The sequence below is a fragment of the Vipera ursinii genome (assembly GCF_947247035.1).
Source record: "Vipera ursinii genome assembly, chromosome: Z".
Taxonomy (NCBI): domain Eukaryota; kingdom Metazoa; phylum Chordata; class Lepidosauria; order Squamata; family Viperidae; genus Vipera; species Vipera ursinii.
In genome coordinates, this window is record NC_139517.1 from 49,650,773 (window position 1) to 49,673,289 (window position 22,517).

The following is a 22,517-nucleotide window of genomic DNA, read 5'->3' on the forward strand; positions in this document are numbered from 1 at the left end:
CAAAGTCAGCTTAATTGCCCCCAACAATCTGGGTCCTCATTTTACCTACCTCGGAAGGATGGAAGGCTGAGTCAACCTTGAGCCTGGTGGGATGCGAACCTGCACTAATTGCAGGCAGCTGGTGTTACTTAAGGAGGCATTAGCCCACTGCTCCACCAAGGCTCATTAATTCCTTAATGTAGAATCATGCATATGTTGAAATAATAAATTTGGCCCATTTGCATGTGACATTGCCACTTGAAACAACTCAGCACTAAAAGCTTTTGTTGTTTTATTTATAAGAAGCGTGGGATAGTTCCAGTGGTGGGATTCAAATATGTGAACAACCAGTTCTCTGTGTGGATCCCGCTTCTGGAAGTCCATTCTGGGCCTGGGCAACAAAAACATTAGCTACCGGTTCTGCCGAACTGGTGAGAACAGGCTGAATCCCACCACTGGGTAGTTCCCATGGAATATATAGCTGCCATGGCTATTCATTCCAAAATAGGAGTATTTTAGACTTCCACTACAATATTGTTGCTAAGGATAGAGCATTAAACTGAGCCACGGTGAAAGTTCTCTATAATAATACTTTAAGAATGTAAGGCCAAACAGGCACTTTCTGGGATGAACAGCTTCCTACTAATCCTCATCCCTTTGGCTATAATAAAAGTTCTGACTTTTTTCAATGTCTTGAACATTGAAATTTTGAACATTTCAATTTTGGCCCTATTAGCCTCCATACTTGCAATATTTGGCTTGAAAAACAGCAATTGTTGTAGATATACTTTTTTATTTGAGGGAATTAGTACAAGAACGTCTCCTTATGAGAAGTTAAACATTAAATCCGGTACATAATATTGCTCATGTTTTATAATTTTAATTCAAGTTTAATAAGTTCAGTTGTCATAATATATTTTTCTATGTAATCCAAAAAAGGGATGGGATGCAATGATCTGCCTTATAATAATACCAACACTTTTTGCAAAACAGAATTTATATCCTTGTTTTAAAAAGAAAGTGACTTAATTTTTTGATTTAATGTCTTATATTTCTGAAACAATATTCCAGATCCTCTCTAAAACATTGCATTTAGCTGAAATATACATAAGAAATGCATACTTTTATTTTTTTCTTTTTTTCAGTCCTTGGAATTACACTTCCTATGTGGGCAATAGTACTGGTATCAGTTGGTGTATCAATTGCCTTTGCTGCCTTAGTGTGGATATTTGTATGTCCATGGATGAAAAGAAAAATAGCAGGTATGTTTTTTCATAAAATGATGGATTGAAATAATCTTATTTTAAATCTTTCATAAGACACTAAGTATTTGTTTATTGGGTGCTGTAAGACTGGTATTCTGTTGCCTGCATTTTTAAAATTATATACCATAACCCCAAATGTAATTTTATTATATACAAAAAGTACAAATGGTGTGCAAAATGAATTAAGTTATTCAAAATTAATTACTAATTACAGAATGTTTTGGTCCTGTCAAAAATATTTTTCTTTACAACATACTTTGAAGGAAGAATTAAGACAGATTAAAGTGTCGTATTCCAAACTAAATAGATGGTGATTATGCTAAAAACATTTTCTGTTTTATTAGTGCGAAGTTATGCATGAACTGTATCTCTAGATAACAAAATAGTAAATCATTGTATCACTACTTAAAGGACATCAGTTATGTTGACTCTGAAAGGTATTTCTGTAAATGAATTATTGTTTATAAACTTCATTTTATCTAGGTCGTTTAAAGAAGGAAAGTGCACTATCAAAAATATCTGATGAAAGCATTGACAAAATTCAAGAAGAGGATATGCCTGTCTTTAAAGAACTTCCTGGTGTAAAAGAAAGTGATGAAAGTACTATTCCTCTGACTAGCTGTGAAACAGAAGACGCTGGAGTATCAGATAATATAGCGAATGGTAGCCATCCACGTGTACCATATGGTGAGAAATTAAAAGCTTATGTATTGTTTCTCTACTTTTTATGTGGAATATTAGACTGCTGTGCATTGATGCTCTAGTCCTCTAACATCCATCCTAATATTTTCAACATGCAGGGTGAATAAAAAGGCATAATTTTTCTCAGGAACGACTTCTGAATTCTTGGCGATTACATGTGCTCATTACAAGTTTATTTTAAATATATATATCATACTTTTTTTTCTTCATTAATCTGTCAGCTACTGAGATTGCTGTTTATTGTAAAGAATACAATTTAGGTTTTTGTAAAACAAATTTGTAATTATAACAATACCAGAGAAAAAATATTTTTTTTCTTTGAATAATATGTGTGCAGGCCTATATACAGCTCTAGCCTCCACCAGAACTCACCAATTATGCATCACCTTGTTTATGTTTATGTTTATGTTTTATTTAATTTATATACCGCCCTTCTCCCTGAGGACTCAGGGCGGTTCACAGGGCATATAAATAAAAATACCATACTATACAAAAGTTAAAACAAAGATTAAATCAGTGCCCAATTAAAAAACAATAATGCAATCTAAAATAACAATTTAAAACCCAGCTCCCCCATCAGGCCAGACCGGCCAATTCAAACAAATGGGTCTTCAGACCACGACGGAAAGTTCGGAGGTCCGATGCCGTCCGGAGCTCCACCGGCAGTTGGTTCCACAAAGCCGGGGCACCCACAGAGAAGGCTCTCCCCCTGGGGGCCGCCAGTCGGCATTCCCTGACCGGAGGCACCCTGAGGAGGCCCTCTCTGTGGGAACGCACAGGGCGGAGGGGAGTTGAAGCCGGCAGCAGGTGGTCCCCGAGGTACCCCGGACCCATGCCATGTAGGGACTTAAAGATCATAACTAATACCTTGAACCTCACCCGGAAGACAACTGGTAACCAATGCAGCTCGCGGAGCAAAGGTGTAACATGGGAGTACCGGGAAACTCCCAAGACAACTCTCGCGGCCGCATTCTGTACCAGTTGGAGCCTCCGAGTGGTCTTCAAGGGAAGCCCCATGTAGAGAGCATTACAGTAGTCAAGGCGAGAGGTCACGAGCGCATGAGTGACCGTGCACAGGGCATCCCGGTCCAGATAGGGCCGCAACTGGCGCACCAGGCGAACCTGGGCAAAAGCCCCCCTAGTCACGGCCACTACATGATCTTCTAGGGTAAGCCGTGAATCTAGGAGGACTCCCAAGTTGGGAGCCCTATCCACGGGGGTAAGAGCTCACCCCCCATAGAAAGAGATGGAACATTTTGAATGTCCCGGGATGCCGGAATGCACAGCCACTCAGTCTTGTCAGGGTTGAGCTGAAGTCTGTTCCTCCCCATCCAGACCCGAACCGCCTCCAGGCAACGGGACATCACAGCGAGGGCATCACTGGGGTGGTTTGGGGTCGAAAAGAAAAGTTGGGTATCATCGGCATATTGATGATACCCAACTCCAAAACCACGAATGATCTCACCCAGCGGTTTCATGTAGATGTTGAACAGGAGAGGCGAGAGAACCGACCCCTGAGGAACTCCACAAACGAGAGACCTCGGGGCCAATCTCTGCCCCCCTGCCAACACCGACTGCGAACGTCCCAGGAGATAGGAGGAGAACCACCGAAGAACCGTGCCTCCCACTCCTAATCCCCTGAGACGCCGCAGCAAGATACCATGGTCGATGGTATCGAAAGCCGCCGAGAGGTCTAATAGGACTAGGACAGAGGAATATCCCCTGTCCCGAGCCCTCCAGAGATCATTCACCAGAGCGACCAATGCCGTCTCCGTGCTGTACCCGGGCCTGAAACCCGATTGGTAGGGGTCCAGATAATCCGCTTCATCCAGGACCAGAGGGAGCTGATGCGCCACCACACTCTCAACAACCTTCGCAAGAAAGCGAAGGTTGGAGACTGGACGAAAGTTGTTCAATACAGCTGGGTCCAAGGCAGGCTTCTTGAGGAGAGGTCTCACCACCGCCTCCTTCAAGACGGTGGGGAAATAACCCTCACTCAAAGAAGCAGATATAACCGCCTGGAGCCAGCCTCGTGTCCTCTCCCTAGCTGCGTAAACCAGCCAGGAAGGGCACGGATCCAACAAACATGTGGAGGAGCTCAGCCTCCCCATAATCCTGTCCACTTCATCAGGGGTCACAGAATCAAACTCTTCCCAGATAACATTGACAAGACCGTCCGTGTCCTGATCGCCTGACTCTGCCCAGCTGGAGTCCAAACCGGTCCGAATCCGAGCGATAGATTGTATCTATGCTTCATCCAATGCCACATAAACAAACAGCCCCTTCCTTACCTCTCAATTCATTTTGCTAATATATTTCAGATACATTACTACTCTTGGTCAGTTTTCCTAATGTTGTATTATTTTCTTACTTCTAAGTACTGCAAACCTGTGTTTGTGGACTGTTCATCTTTTTCAGCAATCAAGAACAGGAATATTCCTGTGGCTATCCTAACAGTAGACCATTTTTATGCTTAAATCAAAATATACAGCCATTATTATCATCATTCTCATCATCAAAACTGCTAACTTAAAATAATACAGGCTTTGTCCATAAACTTACAATATAATGGCAAAGACATGACAAATTGCAAAGGAAAGGTAAAAAAGAACAACATGGAACCAAATTTGTTATAAATAGTGCAAGCATAAAGTTAGAAACTTGGAAACAAGTAATTTTTTATTTTATTTTTTTTATTGAAAAGTTTTAACATACAGTTTATCTTTAACAGTCCCCCCTCCCCCTCCCTTCTCCCTCCCCCCCCTCCCTCTCCCCCCTCCCCCCCTCCCCCCCCGACTTCCCAGAGCTAAATACAAGGTATATATAAAAAAAACAATCATAAACAACCATATACTAACAACCATAAACTCTAAAATCCATCACTCTCTAGCTTATATAGGATAGGACAAACCTTAGTAATATTAAATATATATAGAGAAACTAAAATAGAAAAAGAAAAAAAGAAAGAAGACTTATTCAAATGCTACATGAAACTTCTTAACCCCATACTTGTTCTGGATAAACTCAATCTATTTTCTCCATTCCATAATATAACGTTCTTGCGAGTGATCTTTCAAATAAGCCGAAATCTTCGCCATCTCTGCCAGGTCGGAGACCTTTAAAGTCCACTCTTCTATGGTCGGCAGTTCCTCTTTCTTCCAATACTGACCTATCAAAAGTCTTGCTGCCGTAATTAAATTTAACATCAACTTAGTGTCCACAACCGTAGCATCCGTGATTATTCCCAACAAGAAGAGTTGCGGACAAAACTTTATCCTTTGCTTAAAAATCTTCTGCATATTCCACCAAATTTTTATCCAAAAAACCTTGATCTTTTCACAAGTCCACCATACATGAAAATATGTTGCATCTTCATCTCCACATCTCCAGCATTTTGGCTGATAGTTCGGATACATACTTGCAAGCTTTTTAGGATCTAAATGCCATCTATAAAACATTTTATAAAAGTTCTCTCTTAAGTTTTGAGCTTGTGTAAATTTTACGTTTCTCACCCAAATCTTTTCCCACGTGTCCATTGTGATAACTTCCTGGATATTTTGGGCCCATTTTATCATACAATCCTTAACGAGTTCTGTTTCTGAATCAATCTCTATCAACGCAAGATATATCCGTTTAATATGTGCTGGTCCCTGATTTCTAATTTGCTTTATCAGATTTTCATCAGTCATTGTAAAACCATTTTTCTGATCTTCTTTCCACCTGGCCCGTAGCTGAGTATATTGAAACCAATTTTGAACAATCTTCTCGTCTCGCAAGAGACTATATGGCTTCAAACACCAATCATTTCTTTCCAAGCTTAGGATCTCCTTGTACGTAGTCACATCATGTTTGAAACCAGCATGTATATTTTCTATTGCGTGTTTTGGAATTGCCCACAATGGTATCTTACAATCTAACTTATGTCTGTACTTCTTCCAAACTCTCAGCAATGCCTGTCTTAAAATATGCACTCTAAACACATTGTCTACCTTCTTATCATACAACAAATATGCATGCCAGCCAAACAGCAAGTCGTGGCCCTCAAGATTTAATAATCTCTCTTGTGTCAAATTAATCCAATCACTTATACCTGCTAACGCAGCAGCTTCATAATATAATTTAAGATTAGGCATTTTAAGACCACCTCTTTCACGAGTATCCTGCATAATCTTAAGTTTAACTCGTGGCCTTTTCCCTGCCCAAACAAATTTGTTGATACCTCTCTGCCATTCCTCCAAATTAGAATCTTTCTTAAGAACCGGTATCATTTGAAATAAAAATAAAAATTTAGGCAGGATATTCATTTTTACTGCTGCAATTCGCCCCAACAAAGACAATTGCAGTTTTTCCCAACTCTCCATTTCTTTTTGGATTTTTCCCCATAATTTTTCATAGTTATTTTTATATAATTTTGTATTAGAAGGCGACAAAAACACCCCCAAATATTTAACCCTTTTGACAATCTCAGATCCAGTTAACCCTTCTAAAAGGGCCTTTTGCGATGCTGTCATGTTTTTAGCCAAAATTTTAGTTTTCTGTACATTAACTTTAAATCCAGAAACCTTCCCATATTGCATTATTATCTCCATCAGGTCCACAACAGAGCTCTCCGGCTGGGTCACTGTAACAACCAGATCGTCTGCGAACGCTCTCAATCTATAATCCTGATCTCTGATCTGTATACCCTTAATTCTTTCCGAATTTCGTATTTTTACCAATAATATCTCCAACGTTAACACAAATAACAAGGGCGATAACGGGCACCCTTGCCTTGTGCCCTTCTCAATATTACATACTTCTGTCAAACTATTGTTAACTATTATTCGGGCTGTTTGTTTTTGATATAATGCCCTGATTGGTTGCAAAAATTTATCCCCAAAATTCATTTTGTCTAAAACTTTCATCAAAAATTGCCAATTCAATTGATCAAAAGCTTTTTCAGCGTCTAAAAAAATTAGCGCCGTAGGGATCTGGTTGTTCCTTTCCAAAAATTCCAACACATCTACTATATGCCTCACGTTATTTTTCATTTGCCTACCACTAATAAACCCAGTTTGATCCCCATGAATCACCCGTTGCAGAACCCTCATCAATCTATTAGCCAACACCTTAGCAAATATCTTATAGTCTGTATTTAATAGTGATATCGGTCTATAGTTTTTTACTTGAGTAGCATCTTGGTCTTCCTTCGGAATCAAAGAGATAAAGGCAGTTCTCCAAGATGGAGGCACCTTTCCCCCTACCTCCTTTAGGCCGCGCTCCTCCCACTGCCTCGCTGTAAGTGCGCTTTGAAAATTCCAAAAACTTCTGCTAGTCTTGTTCTTTTATTTGTTTTGCTCTTTTTAAAGCAGCACGCGTCACCCTCTGCTCTCCAGCGTCAGCCAACGAAGTTATAGTTTGATCCCCTCCTGCACCATTCTCCTCTGTCTGTCCATCTTCAGCCTCTTGAGGTTTTCCTTCTCCAGATCCCTTTGCTGCTTCCAGAAGTGATAGTGGGGTTGCTTTTAAAACATTATTGTAGAATTCACGCGCCTGTGCCACAGTAACCAGACGGTATCTTTTACCTTCATGCATTACCACCAACCCAACTGGAATCTCCCATCTGAACCTTATGTCACGTTGTTTAAGTTCCTGCACCAGAAATGCAAAGTCCTTTCTTCTCCTTAAAATCTTTGGAGGAATTTCCTTTAAAACCAAAACTTCTTGGTCAGCAACCACTACTTTAGTATCATAGGCAGCTTGAATAACTTCATCTCTAATTTCTCTCTTTGTAAAATAAACCACCACATCTCTAGGTAGCTTCCTCTGTCTGGCAATCCATGAATTTACACTTAAAACTTTGTCCATACATCCCTTTATTTCAGATGCTGGCTGACCCAATACTGCTTCCAGGGCTTCAGAAATCAGCTGCTTTAAATCTTCTTTAATATTTTCTTTTAAGCCCCTAATTCTGATAGCATACTGCATCTGGTGAAACTGGACAAGGCTTAACTCTCTGTCCGCTTTGTCTTCATTCTCCAATACCTTAACTTCTAGTACAGCATTTTTTTGAGTCAGATCTTCCACTTTTTCTTCCAAACCTTGTACACATTCAGCCACACTTTCCACTGTAGACAAAATGTCTACCCTCATCGCACTAAATTTCTCTTCCATCCTCTCTTCTATTCTCTCCTCCATTTTTGCCAGTTTATCACTCAATGTTACTAAAATTACCTGGGCATGCTTTTCAAGGGCATCTTCTAAATCCTTCGATGTCAATGCAGCAGGAGGAAGCAAGGCTTGCAACGATGTCTGTTGCACCGGAGAAGTTCCAGCACTCCGAAGAGTTTTTGAAGGAGGTTTAGCCGCCATCTTTTACTTTCACTTGTGACGCACTTTCACTTTAAGTTTAAAAAGTCCATTAAGCTTGAGAGTAAAATATAATAATCCTCTTCACCTTTTCCTCTTGTACCGCTCTGCCTGCTCCTTTTATTCCATAGTCTTCCCTTCAGGCAGGGGTGGTCGCAAACGCCTGGCTCTGCTCCAAGAAATCCGGAGCCGAGACGCTGACCAGCTGGGAGCGACCCAGGCTACGGGGGAGTTCGATCCTTCAGCCGCCCAAGCTTTAAGCTCAGGCGGCCCCGGAGAACTCGACCCCTACCTGGGGCCTCACCTCCTCCTCTTCTCCCGAGGAGGGGGCTTCAAATTCACCCGAACAGCTGATCGGCGCTGTTTCGGGTGAAAATTACACAGCTGAGCCGCGGGCAGCCCGAAAAGGCTGTCTCCGCCGCCGCGCCGCCACCAGAAGTCCGAAACAAGTAATTTTCTATTGCCCATTTTATAAGGATATAATGGCTAGGCTTATTTTTCCCCTAATGCACAGATGGACCAAATGTCTAATTTGGCCTATGTCTAATTTCTAGAGGATGATAATTCTATACCACACCTATACCACACCTTACAAAATTCTGTGCCACTATTGGCAGCATTTGATGGATATGTACCGAATATAATAAGTAGTCCCTGCAGATTTTACTCCTCTTGTTATTGCCAACCATATGAGGAGGTGCTCATCTCTGTTTGAAGGCCATTCAGTCAGTGCTGTCCAAAGATCATATCCATGATCATGTGGCTAGCATAACATCACAGAGCTCTGTTACCTTCCCATTGAAAGGATACCAATTTATCTATTTACATTTGCATGCTTTCAAATTGCCAAGTTGACAGGAGCTGGGGCTAAGATGAGAGCTCACACAATCTTGTGTCACTCGGATCTTGAACCAGAGTTGCCAGCTTTTCTGCCAGTAAGCCAGCTGTGCAATTGTGGCACTCCTGTACTGAATATGGCACTAGTTAAATGTGTTGATTTTATCCCTGCCTCTTTTGTATCTTACTGAATTAATGTTAGTCTTACTCCTTTTTAACTTTGAAAGAGCTCAGCCAGTTCTGGATGCTTTTCTATATTTTAGCCTGCAGCTGGACATGAGGGCTTGCACATTTAATGCATTTTAATTTGAACTACAGGCAAGCCTCCACTTATAAACACAATTGGGCCTGGAATTTCCATTGTTAAGGCTGTAAGTACAGTAGAGTTGGACCCAGTGTTATGATAACTTTGTAAACAACCATTTAATAAATCACCCTGGTCATTAAGCAAATCCCAATGGGATTTTTTTTGTTGGAAATCAGCAAAAAAAGATCACAAATTGCAATCATGTGTCTACAGGACATTGCAACCAATTGAAAATGCGAGCCAGTTGCCAAGTGCCTGAATTGCAATTATATGTTCACAGTGGTGCAATGGTAGTAAGTGTGAGCATAGATCATATGCCACTTTTTCTGAGGCAGTTGTACTCTCATTAAACAAATGGTCATAAGCTGAGGACTATCTGGGTATATTTTCTTAAATAAATAAATAGAATCTACTGTTTCTACTGCATTTATTGTCCTTTTTGCACTTGCTAATGAAGACTAGTGAAAAAAATAGAAAATAAAGAAGCAATGTTTTCTGAAATGTGTTGCAAAACTTTTGAAAGTTCTTTGGAAAATAAGATTTTTCTGTAATATTTCAGGAAGGGCATTTTCAATGACTCACAGTACGGTAAAATCACCTGTCTCCAATGGCACATTTAATTTTGATGGCCACATGAAGAGTGACATCCACGTGTACCACACTGTACACAAAGACTCAGGATTGTACAAAGATTTACTGCACAAAATACATCTAGATAGAGGGAATGAAGATAAGCCTTCGCAAGAAAATAACTACAAGTTACTGCGGCGCAACAATAGCTACACTTGTTACACAGCTGCGATATGTGGGATGCCTGTGCATTCTTCCTTCAAGGCTGCTGACCTGTCAACCCCAGAAGACAGTGAAAAGCTAGTTACAGACACTGTTTCTTATTCCAAAAAGAGGGTTCGCTATGATAGCTATTCCAGCTATTGCAATGCTGTAGCTGAAGCAGAAATTGAAGCAGAGGAAGGAGGTGTAGAGATGAAATTGGCATCAGAGTTAGTAGATCCTAATAATCCCAATGAAGATACTGCAGAAGAAGAGAGAGATGAGCGGGACTCCTCAGAGGTCCATCTGCTTTTTCACTTCCTCCAAATCCTGACAGCTTGCTTTGGGTCTTTTGCTCATGGAGGTAATGATGTCAGGTAGGTAATAATGCCTGCATGTATATTGTATTGTAGCAATTTGTGAGTGTTGTGATTGGTTCTAGATGTTGAGAGTTCTTATAACGTCATGGTTTTTTGCATTTACTCTCAACAATTTTAAACATTTAAGATGCTTATTAAAAATTGTTTTATCTGTGATTTTATGTCAGCTTTGACCTATTTCTTTCCATAGTTTCATTTCTTTCCATAGTTTCATTTGCCTGAAAAACAACACAAAAAATAGGGATCTCACCCCTACTGTGAATGAACCAAGGAATGGTTGTTCAAAAGAAAAAAACAGCATGAACATATAAATTTATTAAGCCAATACAGACATCGGCAGTTGATTCTAATAATTCAAAAATATTCTGTGCTTTCCTTCTGCAAATATTTTAGAGGAAAATTAGAATTAGAGATTGTAATACCCAGCTAGATTATAAAAGGAAAATGATACCATTTGATTCCTTGTAACTGTCCACAAGATTATGTATGATTGGTTAGAATAGCAGTTCATTCCAGGTAGAATGGAAAGCATATGGTTATTATCAGATATCCTGGCTTGAAGATGTTGATGAGCTACAGTATTCAAGTGTTGCTGTTTTAACTTTGTGGGTATTTTATAGTTTCTGCTCCTTTATTATTTCCTCTCCTTTTTTAGAAATATAAAAGCAACTCCCAAATTATATTTTGTGAATACTTAACTGGAGTTTCTGCAACAGCAAATTGTCAGTGGCAGATAAACAGCTTGAGAGATACCTTTATTACTATTATGGAACCATCAGTACATTTACAAGACAGGGTCATGCTGTTTTTTGCAGAAGAAAAGGAGGGGTGTGGGTGGAGAGGACAAACAGACTCAACAATTCTCCCTTAACATAAAACACTGAAATATTGCCATAATAAACAATTGCAGGCATAGAACCCTATTCATACATAAAAAATGGAATATATGGAAATCTTGTTGATAGGCAATTACTAATTTTATAGTGGTTATTAAATGTATTACAAGCACAGCATGATATTCTTGTGGCCTATTTGCAGTTGCATGTAGTTTAAGAGTCACTATTATCAAAAAGGATGTTTTTCCATTTAGTAACTTTTACAGTCTTTTGCTTCTGTTTTTGTTTTCTAGGGTGTGGGAGGGGTAATCCTTTGTTTATACCATTATAATTTGAAGGTCTTTTAAGGAATGTTTACCTTTGGAAGGAAATTTTTCCCCACAATACCTTTTTTCATATAAATGTTTTCATTCACTCCTGGTTGAAAAATACTGTGCATTAATATGTTGGGGGAGAAGCTCTGGTTTATAATCAGGACTATATAATTATAGTCCTATCCATGATTATTCAGAATCTGGATCCATGGAGTGCATTCACATTCACATTAGGCTTTACCGGATGCCAGGATTGTCATGTTGTGCTGAAAATTCTTCAAAGCTGTTGAAACTAATAGACAAATTGTTACTGTCCCATTTTTAAAAAAATAATAATAATAAGTTGGAAGGGATCTTGGAGGTCATCGAGTCCAACCCCCTGGTAAGACAGGAAACCCTATAACATTTCAGACAAATGGCTGTCCAGTCTCTTCTTAAAAACTTCCAGTGTTGGAGCATTCACCACTTCTGGAAGCAGGTTGTCCCACTGGTTAGTTGTTTCTAGGTTGCTTCTCTCCTTGACTAGTTTCCATCCATTGCTTCTTGTCCTGCTTTCAGGTGCTTTGGAGAATAGCTTGGCTCCCTCTTCTTTGTGGCAACCCCTGAGATATTGGAACACTGCTATCATGTCACCCCTTACCCTTCTCTTCATTAAACTTGTTGTTGTTGTTGTTGTTGTTAGTTGCGAAGTCGTGTCCGACCCATCGCGACCCTATGGGCAACGTTCCTCCAGGCTTTCCCGTCCTCTACCATCTTCTGGAGTCCATTTAAGCTCACGCCTACTGCTTCAGTAACTCCATCCTGCCACCTCATTCTCTGTCGTCCCCTTCTTCTCTTGCCCTCAATCTTTCCCAGCATTAGGCTCTTCTCCAGTGAGTCCTTCCTTCTCATTAGGTGGCCAGAGTATTTGAGTTTTAGCTTCAGGATCTGGCCTTCTAAAGAGCAGTCAGGGTTGATCTCCTCTAGGACTGACCGGTTTGATCGCCTTGCAGTCCAAGGGACTCGCAGGAGTCTTCTCCAGCACCAGAGTTCAAAGGCTTCAATTCTTTGATGCTCAGCCTTTGTTATGGTCCAACTTTCACTGCCATACATTGCAACTGGGAAGACCATAGCCTTGACTATACACACTTTTGTTGACAGGGTGATGTCTCTGCTGCCATGGCTTTCCTCCCGAGGAGCAAGCGTCTTTTAATTTCTTGACTACAGTCCCCATCTGCAGTGATCTTGGAGCCCAGGAAAATAAAATCTGTCACTACCTCCATTTCTTCCCCATCTATTTGCCAGGAATTGAGAGGGCCGGATGCCATGATCTTGGTTTTCTTAATGTTTAGTTTCAACCCAACTTTTGCACTCTCCTTCTTCACTCGCAACAAGAGACTCTTCAGTTCCTCTTCACTTTCTGCCATTAGAGTGGTATCATCTGCATATCTTAGGTTGTTGATATTTCTTCCGGCAATCTTAATTCCAACTTTTGATTCATCTAGCCCTGCCTTTCTCATGATGTGCTCTGCATATAAGTTAAATAGGCAAGGCGACAGTATACAGCCTTGCCAGACTCCTTTCCCAATTTGGAACCAATCAGTGGTTCCGTGTCCAGTTCTCACTGTTGCTTCTTGACCCGTATATAGGTTTCTCAAGAGACAAATAAGATGGTCTGGTATGCCCATCTCTTTAAGGACTTGCCACAGTTTGTTATGATCCACACAATCAAAGGCTTTAGCATAGTCAATGAAGCAGAAGTAGATGTTTTTCTGGAACTCTCTAGCTTTCTCCATGATCCAGCGTATGTTAGCAATTTGATCTCTAGTTCCTCTGCCTCTTTGAAATCCTGCCTGTACTTCTGGTAGTTCTCGATCCACATACTGCTGGAGTCTAGCTTGTAGGAGTCTAGCTTCATTAAACTACACATACCCAATTCCAGCAACTGTTCCCTATATGTTTTAGCCTCCAGTCCCCCAATCATCTTTGTTGCTCTTCTCTGTATTCTTTCTAGAGTCTCGACATCTTTTTTACATCGTGGTGACCAAAACTGGATGCAGTATTCCAGGTGTGGCCTTACCAAGGCATTGTAAAGTGGTATTAGTACTTCATGTGATCTTGATTCTATCCCTTTGTTAATGCAGCCTAGCACTGTGTTGGCTTTTTTGGCAGCTGCAGCACACTGCTGGCTCATATTTAAGTGATTGTCCACTAGGACTCTGAGATCTCTCTCACAGTTACTACTATCGAGCAAGGTAACACCTATATTTTTTCAAATAATCTTCTGTCATCCCATAAGAGTAAAGACATTGAAGTAAGGAATCAAATATTCCTTCTGCTGTTAGTTTTTCAAGTTCTACCAAGTCCAAAAACAAATTTACTGGTGAATTCATTCCCATACCTTTGATACAGCATCGAACAAATACTATGAGGGTAGTTTTTTGCTTATTGTGGTTGATTCATCAATTATCAATGAAATTTTATTATTGGGTCAAACAATTTCTTTAACCACAGTTTTCCTCATTTCTTCACTTATATGATTAACAATATATAATCTTAAAGGGCTTGCCATTGTGATAGAAGATTGCTACCACTGCTCCAGGGTTTGGCTAACTTAAACATGCATAGCATAATTAGATTTATTTTTGCTGCTAAAGCTATGGATTACGGATTCACATTTCCCATGGATTGTCTTCTGTCCATGGGAGGGAAGCTTGGTAGATCCTAAATTTCATAATTTTAGTTATTCCTTTGTGGCAGGGTATATATGAGAACAAGCTGCAAAGGTCTTTAAAAACATGTTTCTCACGTATTTATATTATTGAATCATAAATATTAAATCTTTTTTCTTTCCAATGATCCAAACTAATGCTTTAGAAATATAATTTCCAGTTTTAGCTACAATAAACAAGCAAATTACACTAAAGCTAAATTTAACGTTGCTTGTTAAAGATATTTACTATATTTCAGAATTAGTATTCTTTCAGTCATAATCTTATTCCTATTCAATTTGGCTGATTTTAAAATGTGATGTAAAATCATAAGCACATAAAAAGAAAACAGCAGAAACAGCTGCAAATTAACTCAACAGTTCTATGCTTAGCAATATTTCCATTTAATCAAAGTCCTTGCTCTTTCCAAATCTATTTTAGGGTTTATTTTCTATATAAACAAACAATGGGAAATGAGTTTCTAGGCTAGTTCAAATTTTTTACACATTCCAAAAATTTCAGGTAATATATCTGTTCCATATAAATATAAAAGCATGATAGGCTCTGTATTTGTACAATGGCCGATTATCTCAGTGTGCAGAAACGTGGATAACTACAAACAGAAGTTGCAAGCCCTCTCCTTGACTTCAGAGTCATCCTGGTAAGATAGTCAGCATATAAATTTAATAAATAACTTTTTTTTTCAAATGCCCCTATCAGGAATTGAATTTGAGTTTCAGAAAAGCAAATGTACTGTGCTGGTGGTACTAAGCTGGTGGTACTAAACTCCCAAAGATCTAGCATGGGATAAATGAATTTTTCCTAGTAAAAATAACTTCCTGCCTTTTTCTAATCATCCCTACAGCAATTTGAAAAGTAAAGCAAAGTGAAACAAACCACTACTCCCTCCATGCAGGGAAAATTTCCTTGAGTCATACTTGGATATCCTATTTGCAAATAATATCTTACTTACCTAGTTGAGATGGTGTAGTTGGGGAGCCTTCGTTGCAACTTGCCTGTGCAACATTTGCCTGCCGGGTCTTTTGGCAAGCTCAGCAGCAATTCCTATTGGCTTCCAAAAGCCAATAGCATAGCTGACTCAGGAATTCTGGGAGTTGAAGTCCATGAGTCATATTGGCTTAAGCCAATAGCAGCACAGCTTGTGCAAAACCTTTTTTTTTTTTTTTTGCAAAAAAAAGGTGCCGGAATGCCGTTCTGAGCGTTCTATGAGAAAAAAAGCCCTGGTGTATATATCCAGCAAGACAAAATAGAGCCCAAGGAAAGAGGAGAGGGAAAAAGAGGTAGCTCTTGATGTAATTTGATGAAGAGTTCATTAGAATTAAAAAGCTGGCATAATTTTGTGTCCTTGAGTGATCTTAATAACATACCGTAATAAGGATTCTACAATGTTTACAGAATGAACAGTTTTTCTTAGTTTTCCTGAAGGAATGGCAAGAGAAATTTAGAGTATTTGGAAGCTGAATATTTTTCCTCAGCTAGCTAGTGACTGTATCTACAATGATTGGGGTTTTTTTCTCTCTCTCTGATCAGAAACTGGGTTAACACATATCTTTCTCCCCCTCAAAAAAAATTACTACTAGAGAACAGATAAGAATTATACAACCTGTCTTTCACTTATATTGTACCTCTTTGTGAAGTGATGATCAGTAAACTTTTACATGCTGAAAACCAGATAGAAAGGTAATGCAGAAATAGAGAGCTTGCAACCCATCATGTCATAATGTCTAAATTCCCAAACATACCTGCTTTTATTATTCTGTAGATTCCTATAATAAAAATCTGTTATTTCCAAGATATCTCTTGCCCTAATGTAGATAATATAGATATAATTGGTATCACTAGAAAATAAAGCAGTTTATGCTTTATTTAGAAATATCAGCAAGAAGACAGAATTAAACTCGGATAATACAGTGCATCGTGAAAGGCTAGTTGTAACTGGAAAGAAAGATTCTTTCTGGGAGGAAATGTTTTGGATTGGCTATCTCCCCATGGCCTTCATTTTGTATTTGAGGAGCTGCCACAAAGAAGAGGCGGTCAACCTATTTTCCAGAGTACCTTGTGCATGGAAATACACAAAAAGCAATGGATTGAAACTAATCAAGGAGCGAAGCAACCTAGAACGAAGGAGAAATTTCCTGATTGGGAATAATTAAGTAGTGGAAAGGCTTGCCTTCAGAAGTTGTGTGTGCTCCATTCCTGGAAGTTTTTAAGAAGAGATTGGACAACCATTTGTCCATGAGTTTCTTTTTTGTCAGTGGTTAATGGTTTCTGTACGTGCATTTTTGTTATTTATTTAATTGAAGAAATTGGTGTAGCAGCTCAGCTTGAACAACTGCAATTCTGGGCAGTGTACAATTAACAAAATGGTTAAACGCAACAACAAAATTCAATAAGCAATCAGGAACCCACATTTATAATACCCCTTCCAGGAGGAAAGTCTAAACAACTTGGCTCCGGTGCCCGAGGAAATTGGTAGGCCTAGGTACAAATGTTTAGTTCTATGTTATTTGAAATCAAGGGCTCTAATTTTAAAAGATTTTGTTAACCATTTCATATTTGCTTTGCACTCTGTCATGTAAAACTATTGCCCTTGATTCATGCTGGATATTTTGGCAAGGCACTTAGACTAACTATAATCAGTGCTAGTTGGGGGCTATTGTCTTCAGTCCCTGAATTATATATTCTGGATTCCGTCTCCATTGCCACTGGAGTGAGTGCTGATGTACTAAACTTGGGCTATTAATTTAGCACTTTTGTTGTCCCTCTGATAATCAAATTGATGCTTTCTTAGCTTGGAAGATCACTGTTTGACAATTATGCACCATTCTATTTTGATCACAAGTTTCAAATTTATTTATGAAAGACGTATAGTTGCATCTTATTAACATTATAAAAATTCAATTAAAACAGGTCTTGTTTCCCTAGTTTTTACACCTGATGCTGTTTAACGTCTATATCAATATTTTGATTCACTAATGTTATAAGATAAAAAAGTGGCCACCAACATGGTAGTGAATATTAATTACATTTATAGACTGCCAAACCCCTAAGGACTCTTGGTGGTATACAAATATATATAAGAAATGATATGCAGTAAATAAAAACCAAACAATAAACTATTAACAAACTAATGAAAACTCAGAATAAAATTAAATCAACCAAACCAATATGGTGTCAAGGCCCAAATGCTCCATGGAAGAGCTCTGCTTTGAGCACCTTCTGGAAGCCAATTAAGGTAAGAACCAACTGAATGTCTGCTTTGAAGGTCCTTGCAAAGAAACACTAAAAAGAGTATTGCTGAGATTTAGCTCACATTCTTAAAGTGAAGCACTGCTAATAGGTTTTTCTGGTAAATTGAACTACTTGGGCAAATTCCAATTGCAGTTTTAGATTTATGAGTTTATATATTGCATTTCATGCATAAGCATGAGAATAAAAAGTTGTTGAAACCCAATAAAACATTGCTGTGATAGTGTAAGTAATGGTTAAGGTGTTGGATTAAGAGCCAGGAAATAATGATTCTGATCCATGCTCAGCCACAGGAGTTTACGGATGACTAGTTCAGTCATTCTCTTTCAGCTCAAATTACTTCACAGGTTTGTTGTTTGAACATAAATAGGAGAAGAAACACTTATTTATGCTGTCTCAAGCTCCTGAATGAAAACCAGGATATAAATTTAATTAATAAATGGATAGAATTCTCTTTCTCATTGGTAACTATATGAAAAACAATCAACCTCAATCAGTCTCTATTCTCTTCTCTTGCTCTTCTCCCTGACCTTCATTTCTCTGCTTTAAAAATAACAAAACATTAAATTTTGTTGCGAAATTATTTTCTGTAATGAACGTATGTATTTATTAGCAGTTTGTAAAAGGGTTTAAAACTGAAAAATTTAAAACTTGAAATACTCTATTTAGAATCTTAAATACTCTAAGCTCATTTCAAATTTGTTTTAAATGTATTTACTGTAAATTTCATTGTATTGAAATTTATTCAATTTATTTGTCCAGTGACAAATTACTAGACTTTGCTCAGAATTGCTGTATGTTAATAATGGTAGTAAAGTAACAGAGTATTATTCTCCCTCCTTCATATCTTCTTTGAATATCCCTCATCTCTTCTTAATCATGGGTTATAAACCAAATGAAATAATAATTCTGCTTTTGAAGTACTACAATTGCAGTCTTTTAAGTGGGTATTATTGCACAACGAGTCTCAAAAAAATGAGCAGGATTTGATGTATGTTTTGTCACATCAAGATAATAGATGGTTGTATCAATTGGATTTCCTTAAAACAATCACAACTTTTTCTAGGCTTGCCCAAAAGTCCAACTGCTCAACAAAAAGGAGAAAAATGAATTCCAACGTCTTGAGTCATTTGTCAGACTGAAAGAGCCCTAATGTCTGGCACCACTTTTCATAAAATTCCTATGCCTTTTTTTAATGTCTATTGTGTATTCCATATGTATATATATTGAGGCCTGTATTTTATTTTCAGATTCCAGCCCCCCTTTAATTGCATGATTTTTAATGGTCCATGTAAATGGCCCTGAACATTGAGGAAGAGTAGGAGGGACCCTCTGCTTTTGATCTCTTGACCATTTTTACTTTGGGTTAGGGCTGGAATCTGAAAATGGCTGGTCTATGTTAGGTGTACATTTTTACCAAGTAATAGTCATGAGTCATACACAAGTATCATTTTGGTATTCTCTAATAGCATAACAGCATGATCATTATGCTCAGGGAAAGAAGAAATTAAGAACATAAAAGGAGATTGACTGAGAAGACAGTACAAGGCTTATACAAAAACAGCTTTTTGTAAGAAGCTAGTCTGATGTACATTAAGTGGTGTGCAGGCTATTTCAGCAAAGTATTTAGGATTTGATATTATATTTTCTTCTCTAGCAATGCTATAGGCCCTTTGGTTGCCCTCTGGCTTATATACGATCAGGGTGGTGTAATGCAAGATTCTCCTACTCCTGTTTGGCTGCTATTGTATGGAGGCATTGGCATCTGTGTAGGCCTCTGGGTCTGGGGACGAAGAGTGATCCAAACAATGGGAAAAGACCTCACACCTATCACACCATCAAGGTAAGTGCATGTTGACTGGATAATGCTTACTTTGATAAATTTTGCCATGGCACCTTTACCCCTAATTATTTTTGCTTTTGAACTGAGTTGAATATCTTGTGTTTATACTAACATAATATGCCTAAATTGTTGAGGTCTAGTTAAGCAGGAAAGTGACAATGTCTTGAATAGCATAGAGAAAAGGCAAAAATCAATGTAGCTTTCCATGTGCTTCCCAAAACTGAATCCATGATTTTTTTAACGCATACTAGAATTCTGCTGCTAACCTAATTGCTAATTAAGACTTAATTTCTTGGAATATAGATTGGATATCAGGTACCAGAAACCTGCTTCACTAATTTAATCTGGATGTATGTGTGTGTATCTAGTTTTCATTATCCAGCAGCTTCTTATTCTCTTAATATAACAAAATGACCAAACATTGGAGGAAAGCATTTGAAGAACAACGGGTAAGATTTTGGCATGTTGCAAGGTATAAACCCAGATTGATAGATCAAGATTTTAAAAAAAGAGTGACTGTGAAGTGTTTTCTTATGCTTCCTGCAGTGGTTTCACTATTGAGTTGGCTTCGGCGTTCACAGTTGTGATAGCTTCCAATGTTGGACTTCCTGTCAGTACTACACACTGCAAGGTATGCCTTTGCCCTGTGATTGCAGCCAAGCTGGTCTGGATTATTCATTTTTATTTTTTTTATCCTTGCTGCTCAGATCAGTTCATAATGGCATGATACCACAGCATGGAACGTAAATTGGATGTAGAAGATATTCCTCCTTATATATTTATAAAATACATGGTATAGGTAGTCTTACTTCCCTTCTCAAACATTTCATTATGTCAGATTTTATACAGCTGAGCATTTTTAAATTTGTGAGCACTTACTCAAAACTAAATGCACAGTCCAATTTTATGTACTTATGTATTGCTTTAAAAGGCAGCCATTGGATTTTTGCATGCCCTGTTAATTTCACAGATCTTGTGCAAAAACTAATGTGCTTTTTATTTGATGCACAGTTATTCATATGACTATGCAATTGCACAAGAATATCAAATAAAAATTCTATCTACATTTTAAAAATAGAAGGGAAAAACATCAAATAATGAGATTAGAACTAAGGCACTTTATCACCTGATAAGGAAAATCTAAATGATTGTTGTTCATTACTATGAATACAATAAGCTAAAAAAAAATCTGTATTATGCTTTCCCTAAGTGCTTTCTCTCTCAGGCCTTGTTGATAGATTTGGCTCTGAATAGCCATAATTTTCCTGTAGGTCATGCCACATGAACTTTGATCTGCTGCATTCTTCTTTGCAAGAGGTTCTGACACTTTACATCCTTCATCCTGCTACTTTCCTGATGGCATGGCATGGGATTTCCTGTGTGTCACTTTTACACTACAAAATCTCCATCTGTCTCTTTTTATTTCTTCACAGTGGATTTTGCATTGAAGTTATGTGTGCGCTAACAGTACTTGTAGCCTCAAATGTTGGTATTCCAATAAGCTCCACTCATTGCAAGGTATTGGAGTTTGCAGTGGTCATGCCAATTAAACACATTCACAATCATTTAAGAATATAAATAAGTAGCAAATTCTGATTTTTCCCCATTTTGCCTTCATTATGTAATGTCTCATGACATACAATATATTATATTGCTTACAATATCAATAATCAAAATTCAAAATGTAGAATTTTTATTTACTTTCAAATGCTTTAAAAATTTGAGTGATAAATTCTTCCAAATAATAGGAAACTGGTTTTTAAAACAAATATTAAATTGTATAGACCATAGATAGTTTAATTTATTGCTTATTATTTTTGCAACTTGTAAATTACATTGCAGTATTATTTTAATAGTCAGTTAACAAGCAATAAACTTCTTAACATTTTTATATTCTTGCTTTTGCATACTAAACTTAATGCTGGCTTTGCATTAATAGTATTTTTCTCACAAAGATTTTTTTCCATATTGAACACTTGTGGATTATATAATGTAAAAATTGGGGTGAGCACCACAAGTCCAGTGCAGTGCAGTCTAAATCACAACTTTTCTGAAGGCAAATGGTGTTTAATTTCAAGCCAATATAAGCCTAGCTGTTTGAAATTCTAGAAATTGTAGCTTTTCAGTGATGAACTTAACTGCTTTTCTAATATGTATTGTCATTAAAACAAGTACACTAAATTTGTATAATGTATAATATTGCATCTAAAAACCAGTATCACTGATGCCCTTTTCAGATTTGAAGGAAAAAAAGAATTAAAACATGTAAATTGCATTTTTTAGTTCAATGTTTAAATAAAATTTGGTGCTTTTTATATTCAGTTTGTACTAGCATTCCACATTCTTTCTCTATAAATTCCTCTTAAAGCCAATGCCAACTGTCCCATTACATTAAACAGCAAAAGAAATTCCTGGGTCATTTTTTCTCCAAGAATGTAACTTTACTGAAAAGCCATATGGGTACAGAAAACATATTTGTGCACAAACAGCATAAGAAAACTTTCCCTCTCCCCCCCCCTGCACACCTTCCATTGTTCACCAATCAGTTGCCCGTGTTTTATTTTGGAAACGGCCTGTCTGCCTCAGACATTCCCAGGCAATGACCTTGTGGTTTGTGTCTGTCTCATGCTTCCAGGTAGCACGCTTGCATTCCAGAATTCCCTTCCAAACTTCCCTTACATTCCAATGCCTTCCCTCCCACCCCCATTACCATTGTCTTGTTGTGAGCCGGGCTGCTTAGTGAGTCAATTCTGACATGCCAACCCTCCAGAAAGAATTAATCCTATAAAGAAACATTTTTATATTATGGCTTTTCACATTAACATCCTATCGAGGTCAGAGGCATGGAACCTCTGAATAAGCCTAGGGACATGGATGTTCCTCATTGCCACCCACTCTGCCTCTGCCATGGGAAACCCATAAAACTAAATACTGCAACTTTCCTTTGTGGTATTGAGAGTCAAGGATCTCCTTGA

General features: G+C 38.2%; 1 protein-coding gene across 18 annotated transcripts in view; it reads left to right on the top strand.

The window, feature by feature from the left end:
• SLC20A2 (solute carrier family 20 member 2) overlaps positions 1 to 22,517 on the top strand; it is a 100,496-nt gene that overhangs the window by 72,309 nt on the left and 5,670 nt on the right. For 11 of the 18 annotated variants that reach the window (XR_014494182.1, XM_083377096.1, XM_083377088.1 and 8 more), the window contains 5 exons: positions 1,125 to 1,241; positions 1,728 to 1,931; positions 9,998 to 10,586; positions 19,357 to 19,542; positions 20,976 to 21,060. Coding sequence is in view for 15 of the 18 variants with exons in the window: in XM_083377096.1 (XP_083233222.1) it covers positions 1,125 to 1,241; positions 1,728 to 1,931; positions 9,998 to 10,586; positions 19,357 to 19,542; positions 20,976 to 21,060 (1,181 nt within the window). In the remaining 3 variants the exon portion in view is untranslated. Of the gene's footprint in view, positions 1 to 1,124; positions 1,242 to 1,727; positions 1,932 to 9,997; positions 10,587 to 19,356; positions 19,543 to 20,088; positions 20,174 to 20,975; positions 21,061 to 22,517 lie in introns of all 18 variants that reach the window. The other 7 variants (XM_083377100.1, XM_083377097.1, XM_083377090.1 and 4 more) reach the window with 4 other exon arrangements.